The 7694-nt window shown below is 34.9% G+C and overlaps 1 protein-coding gene across 1 annotated transcript; it reads right to left on the reverse strand.

Moving 5' to 3' along the window:
• Positions 1-938: 938 nt before the first annotated feature.
• On the reverse strand, positions 939-3550 carry rbp2a (retinol binding protein 2a, cellular). Its single transcript, XM_056757135.1, has 4 exons — positions 3385-3550; positions 2749-2927; positions 2455-2556; positions 939-1810 (listed from the first exon to the last, which is right to left on the reverse strand). Exons 1-4 carry the CDS (start codon positions 3455-3457, stop codon positions 1757-1759), a joined length of 408 nt encoding a protein of 135 aa, XP_056613113.1. The 5' UTR covers positions 3458-3550; the 3' UTR covers positions 939-1756.
• Positions 3551-7694: the final 4144 nt, after the last annotated feature.

The raw sequence follows: 7694 nt of genomic DNA on the forward strand, positions 1-7694 counted from the left end.
CATACACGATGGAAAAAAATATTCACCTGAAATGCCGTGAAACACAGCTAGCTCACATTAGCTCTTGTACTGCTGGGCTTATATCGAAATATATATATCGCCTTCCTTGATGCGTAATGACGCAACTGCAGTTACAAATGGCAGTCTGTTGACAGAAAACACGCAATTTTTTTGTGTGAAGACACTCAACATAATTTTAGCGAGAAACTGTGGCGTCACGAAATTTGAAGGCGGTGGCCACCTTTAATTTGTTTATGGATGCCGTTTTAACCGTTTTTTTGCGTAATTTGTAAGTTGCACAAGATGGCGCCGGTGAGTTTTTGGCACGGCAGAGTCATTTCCGGTTGTATAACACTGTAACGGAAAAGGAGGATTTTTGGCCGGCGAATATGTGTGTTTTTTTTAGATAAAAAAGAAGAAAGTAATATTATCAGCGATATGAAAGATCCTCTTAACCAAAACCACATTTAAAGCATTTAAGGAAGAAATAATTTACTATTTTAACTTAATCTTTCCCTCCAAGATCCAGAAAGCGTGTCATTTTCTACAAGCATGTCACTATTTTAATTTATGTTAATATGCTTACAAACTTTGTTTATTTGTTTGTTTTGTTTTATAAATATATTTGGTTACAAGAATATTGTTATTTTAAAAACATGGCCGCCAAGTGCCACGACTTTAGTAAACAGATTTCGGTATTGTTGATGTTTGTGTGACACGTTAGTTTTTAAAATATATATATCCTACAGTACATCTGTTATAGTGAAAGCAGATTGGTAAAAGTGTATTAGTGAACCAACACACATTCAGTGAATTAATCAATTAATTTACAAAAAGTGCTTTATGACAGATTTCATATGTGTGCTCTTTGCCAAACTAACAATACAAACACATTATCATATAGGCTTATTGTCAGACAAGTATAGGAAACACTAAACACCATAATGGTGACACGTCAGTTATAGCAAAGCTACATGTCTGTTAATTCTCAACAGAGTGTTTGTAGATAAAATAAATCAAGTAAGCATTAAAATGTTCTTTAAAATCTATTCATGTCTATGCATTGGTCATCAAATTAGTTATGAAGGATATAACGGCATATGCCTACAAGAGGCAGTTACTAGAAAATAAACAAGCTAATCTACCAAATAGGCTCGTTTTATACATTTCACATTTAAATTATTATTATGCTTTTACACTCTTCGTTCAAATTCTTAGTGCAAATTCTTTTCAAATCATGTACAATGACATTTTATTTATAAACGGTTTCATAGAAGTTAACTTCCGGCCTGTGTTCCTTTATAATAAAACAATTTATTTAATATTTAAATCATGATAATATTCTATTATTCATTAATTGACATAAATCAAATGAACTCAACAGATATTGATTCATTGCGGCGGTCTACTGGAAGTTAATTTGGGGACACATAAAGTTTGTTTATGTTGTTGCCGCTGAAACCGACTCTATTTAAAAATGTTTGTGTAAAACCCCAGTATGTCCACTATGCCCCTTATGTCTTTAACAGCATAAGGACAGTTAAGGGCTTATTTCACTCGTGTAGTTTAGTGCAGCAGTACTTGTTCTTGTTCTTGTTCTTGATCTGTTTTATCAGCATAACAACACAATTCTTTTTATTCAATATTTGGTGCACAACATCAAATGGATTTGTTTGGTTCTAGCTGTTTATTAAAATTGCTTGAAAAAATATATACAGCACAACACCAGACACAGGAGTGAAATACTTCAAGAGCATTAGTTTTTCTTCTTGAAAACTTGATGGCAGACTTTGTCCTCACAGAAGATCTCCTATTGAACATAGAGAGAGGCAGAAATCATAATTTAAGCAATAATTTCCCACATTTTTACTACATCATGTATGCATTGTCCATGTATAAAATATAGGGATGTAACAATATTATCGAACTCGATATCTCAATATTATCATGGTCACATGAATGTATGAAACCAATGGGTTTTCCTGGCCTCACATAGAGAATGTTAGAAAAATGATAGATGTGACTTTTGTCGAGGTCCATCTGGTGCAATTATTTTATTTGATAAAAGGGATTTTTAGGTCATTTGACCCATCTCATACTATAACTCATACCTATAAAAAAAGAGGATGCTTAGGGCACGTTCCCAAGTCATTTGTCATTTTAAATATTGCAACTTATGTTGCAATATTGTACCGGTGACTTATACCGAGGTAGATTTTGATATTGTCACATCCCTAATAAAATATATTGATGTTCTCAAATAAATTCAAAAGAAAATGTAATTGTAAACTTTAGTTCACTGAACTACTGTATCTGGTTTTGTACATTAACCTACTGTAAAGAAAGTACAAACCCACAACAGTGTCTGTACTGTAAATAAAGGTGTAACTGTATGCATTGGTTTATTGCGTATGTCTCCTCTGTATTCTGGGGTGTGCAGCAGTCGTTCTTTACCAGGTGAAGCTGGTCTCCTTCAACCCATTGATTCCAGCCACGGTTCTGTTTCTCCCCCTTCTGCACACACACCATTTTATCACCGTCCCATGTCACCAGGGTCTGAAAACAAATTATTTTGTTAATATAAGAGATGGGAAATTCTGTGATATTTCAACGAACTAGCCCAAAAAATACCAAAAAGCACAAGAGTACAGTAGCCTATTTGCATTAACATCTGATCCATCGCTGTACCACGGTGATGTCACATAAACGTGCAAAGATGTGAGAGGATTGCTCGTTCTGAACACTTGCCTTAACAACCCTGTTGTCCAGACCTTTTGTGTGCTCCTCAAACTCCTCCCCTATGGTGAAGTTGACCTCATAATTTCTAAAAGTGCTGAGGGTTTTGGTCTCAAATCTATCACCGTTTTGAACGATGACCTTAGTCTGTTTGAGGTGCATCGCTATCTTACGAGTGGCGAAGTCGATATCTGCAGGAGAGAAATAAAAAGTAGAGTTCAAAAGATGCACGATTTAAAGTACAGTACAGAAGGAAACATCATTAATAAAGCCGGCCTATTATGCAACATATTTGCAGAAATGACCTCACGCACACATGTACACATGGGTACAAAGGTGATGGAGGTATTTAGGTCCACTAAACTCTCACCTTTATCATTGTGCCTGATAAGATACTGTTGCCTAGCATAAACTTTGACCCTGAAACAGGTATTTTTTTCCATACAAAAAAATCTGAACCTGAAGTGCATAAGACTGAATGTTATGCGACCATCATGCATGAAAACTCCTTGCTTGGCTTTGAGCTTTTTCACCAAATGCACTAAACTTCTGTTTCACTAAACGCTACAGTTCTTAAATGTACGTCTGTGAGCTCCTCTGTGTTATCCCTGTCATGTCATGCAAGTTGTAGTAAACAAAACGACTTACCCATAGCCTTCATGACATCATCAAACTTGTCATTGCTGACCATCTCCCATGTTCCACTGTGATCCGCCGGCATTGCGAAGCTGAGATGTGTGTGCGTGCGTGCGTGCGTAAAGGGGTTTCAGATGTGGAAGGGGAGTGAGGCAAGACGCTCGCTTTTATATATGGGTGTTGCAGGGACATGGGTTTTTGATAAGACCCTTTATCTTCATTGAAAGAGGAGGAGTTTCGATCTTAACTCCACCTCTTTTAAAAATAATAGCATGCTTATGTCAGCTATTAATATAGTCTTTGAGAGAGCTACAGATAAGAATGATGTAAATGCTGTAGAAAAATGGCGTTTATCTGATAATAATGTCCTCTGGTGTGACTTGCTAAACATCGTGATTCAATCCAATTGATTTATTTTTGTGTTATTATTACGCATATAAATATGATATGAAAACAACAACATAAAACAAGAGAAGAAATATTTCTCCATTGGGTTTTGTACAAAAAGGTCAGAGGACATTGATTATCTTGTTTTGCACAACCTTGTATGGTCCAAGCCAGCCCAGCTTCTGGAATTAAAGCAAAGGGGACGAAGTAAATATTCATCTACACCGAAAAAGACAGTCTGTTGGATTAACATGAAAAATGATGTACATCGGTGACACATAATAACGTTGTTCAAGTTCACGCGCCATGCTGTAGTCTTTAAATCAATAAATTTGTATTTTTGGAACTTTGGTGAGCTGACTTTTGTATATAATCCTTTATTATCTTCAAGTTGCCAAATTTATGTTTGTTTCATATGTTAACGTTTCATATTTTCATTTAATGTTCTCAACATTAGTGTTGTTAGTTAATGTGACATAAGATTTATTACAAGAAATAAAATTCACATTGAAGAATGTAACCGCCCACTATCTAAGCAAAGGAAACGATTTTCTGAACAAAGGTAACCACAAAACTGGAAAATATATCACACTCCTCTAAATCTGCAAGATTAATGAACGTCCAACACTAACAAATGTTTCTCTTTACTGGAAAACGCATGAAACAACCGTAATTATGAAAATTCTTATTATGCAAAGCATGCTGGGAAATATAAATCCTCTGCCTATAGTTGTTACAATTATATATCAACATAACACGAATATTTTATGTAATGCCAACATGAAGGGATTGAGTTACATAACTGAACATGAAAAATCATGTTGCAACCAAATGTTTTTAAAAAATTGTTGATTTAACATATTTAAATTCATCAAATTAGTATCAAAAATCATTTTTTTCAGTGTTCATTACATTTGGTAATGCTGTTGATATAATTTGTAATGACGACAGATATTGTCACTGCACTATAAAAACGTTTCGTTTCGGTTCAACTTAAGGTTTTACTTGATTTTTACACACCCACAGGAAGTTCTAAATATTTTAAGAACTCCCAGCGTCTTCGGTACACAAACAAAGATATTTGGATCACATCCAAGAGGTTTTCAGGCTTCCTCATAGACATCATGGTGATAGTATATATGTCAAGGTCCATGGAAGTAGACACAGCTAAATTGATCCATCTGATCATAGTGGTTCAATTGAATTGTTATGGAGTGACGACAGTACTTTATGTGCGCAAAAAAACTAAATAAGACTTTAATCATCATTTTCTTTTCCTCCATGTCAGTCTACGACACTCGATCATGAGAGCACCACGAAACTTGTGCATCCAGGTAATAAGTTACCGTGACTTCAAATTTTGAGCTAATTAAACTTAAAAATATGTTTTAAGAATAAATGTAATTCATTTTATTATGTGAGTTATATGAGTTTATTCTTAATTATTGTTAACGAGAAATTAATTGAGTTAACTCACATTTTACAGTTGAATTAACTTTCAATTTTAAGGCAACCATTTTAAGTAGAACTAAAAAACTTTCAGATTTTTGTAAAAACATTTTCCACAAACGTATCTATTGTCAGTTATTCACATATAGTGAGATGGCAAGGAGGCAAAAAAAGGGGACAACACTGTGGAGCTGTCTTGGTTAAAGTATAGGACATAATAAGTAATATAACATAACCGAGAGAAGATAAGTGTTTCAACTTCATCTGATCTGTCACCAGGAGACAAATGACACTCATTATCAGCTCAGCACACAGGGTGTGTAAACCACTGGCTTCACCATTAATGAAATCAGCAATGTGATGAAATCACAAGTGTTTAAACCACAAACCAAGAATGGCTTTCTAACAACACTATTGTACCTTTAAAAAAATATTCTCTGATTTGCAAATGACTTGAGACTTCTGCAACATCTTTGTTGAATAAACTAGTATATGGCTCTCTGCAATGGTCAGTTGTGATATTTTGAAATAAAATATTTTTGTATGATGAACTCAACTCAACTCAACTTTATTTATATAGCGCTTTTTACAATTTTCATTGTTACAAAGCAGCTGTAAAGACGATGAAGACTAGGCTGTATAAGTGGTAACAGGTGTGTAGCTGCTAAATAACGGTGCTTCAAAACATTTTTCGATGCCATAGAAGAACCTTTTGGTTCCATAAAGAACCATAACCATCCAAAGAATCTTTCTGTTTCACAAAATCTGGTTTTTAGAATATAAATAGACTATATTTTAGAAATAGACTGGTTTTAGAATATAAAAGTATGAAAGAGATGGTTCTTTGTGAATCCATAAATGGTTGTTCTATGGCATCGCCGTGAAGAACCGGCTCTCACTAAATCCTTGGTATTTTGAGGCTGATGTCATCACACAACCGTGTTTTTTGGGAAGTTTAACAATTATAGGTAGTTTATATGGTTAGCGTTTGGGTAAAGGCGAGACTTGAAATACCGAAGATTTAGTCAAAATCAACAAGCCAAGCCCACCGATCTGGCTCGAAACTCCAAAGATTTAGTGAGAGCCGTGAAGAACCTTTCAAGCACCGAGTGTAGCTTATTGTCTCGTCATCTTTCATATATTTAATTAAATGTTTACTAAGTAGCAGGTAGCGTATTAAGTCAAATAACGCCATTATTTTTGCAAAATAAACACCTTACTGGTGATCTAACCAAACACTGACTCTTTACATTTAGTCATTTGTTTGTTGTTAGATTCTTATGGTAAAGGAAAAGCCTGAACTATTAAAAGACTATACAGTAGTGGCCGGTGGAGGTATATTTGTACAATATCTGCTTTTTGTTACCCTTACGATTAAAATAAATCATCAAACTGAAGGTTTATGGTACCAAATGGGCAAACACTAAACTTTTATTTTATCTGTTGGTTAACATTATTTGCTATGAAGGCAAACTAATCGTATCTGTTATTCATATGTTGGTCATATTTTGTAGTCAGACCTTGATTACGCTCATGTGTTGTTCATTTTTTATACTTCAATCACAACCATGCAACACGCATCCAGCATATTTAACACATCTAAATGATATATTTGAATAAGAGAATCATATTCCAAAGTTGGATATCACTTAGGCCAAACAATATTTGTTTCCGTGTTTTTTGACAGTCTCCCTGAGCTACTGAACGAAATGTTACAGGGTTTCATAAACAAAGCAGAAGGGCATATTGCTTAAGAAATAGAGCTAAGGGCATGCTTGTTGTTAATGGCATGCAAACCACTCTCCTCCGTTACACGGTTCTCAGAGTTCAAAAGCGGAAGGAAACTCATTCACATACTGTATGTTCAGTGGCTGCATCTAATAAGATTGTAAGAGAAAGAGGTCAAATATATCAATTACAGGTCAGATTGAGACTGTGTAGTTGGAAAAACTCACGTATACATTTTAAATGTACTGTATATATAAACGGACAATACATTTCTGATTGGACATTGACAACATTTCACCCGTCTTAAGGGTTACAGCCTCACTAGACAAAGTTTTTGTAAAGGCCATGTTGTGAAAATCTTTCATTTGTTAACCCAGGCGAAAAAAATGGGTTGTTTTAGTGGGGACTGTTAAAGGGATACTTTACAAGCTAATAAAAATGTCCCCATGTTTTACTCACCCTCAAAGTATTCTGACTGAATATGGTTTCTTTGTGAAGAATAATGCAGGCGGAGTTATAATACCACGTATCATATTAATTCCAAGCAGTAGAATGGGAGTGAACGGGTGTTAACTTTTTGAAGCTCCAAAAAAAGCATCCATCCATCAAAGAACTGCTCAACGCAGCTCTGTGGTTTCAACAAAGGTCTTCTGAAGTGAATACCAGTTAGGATGCATCGAGGGCTAGTAAAACGTGGGAACATTTTTTATTCGGTAGTTAAGTATCACTTTAAGAGTTCACTTTAAGTCTGATGGTCA

This window comes from Triplophysa dalaica, chromosome 9, assembly GCF_015846415.1.
Source record: "Triplophysa dalaica isolate WHDGS20190420 chromosome 9, ASM1584641v1, whole genome shotgun sequence".
NCBI classification, from domain to species: domain Eukaryota; kingdom Metazoa; phylum Chordata; class Actinopteri; order Cypriniformes; family Nemacheilidae; genus Triplophysa; species Triplophysa dalaica.

What these genes read in the sequence shown, in the direction of transcription:
- rbp2a (XM_056757135.1), bottom strand. Translation starts at nt 3,457, where the DNA reads ATGCCGGCGGATCACAGTGGAACATGGGAGATGGTCAGCAATGACAAG. An exon ending in TGGACAACAGGGTTGTTAAG is followed by an intron (nt 2,557 to 2,748) that starts GCAAGTGTTCAG and finishes ATTTGTTTTCAG; the next exon opens with ACCCTGGTGACATGGGACGG. An exon ending in AAGGAGACCAGCTTCACCTG is followed by an intron (nt 1,811 to 2,454) that starts GTAAAGAACGAC and finishes TATGTTCAATAG; the next exon opens with GAGATCTTCTGTGAGGACAA.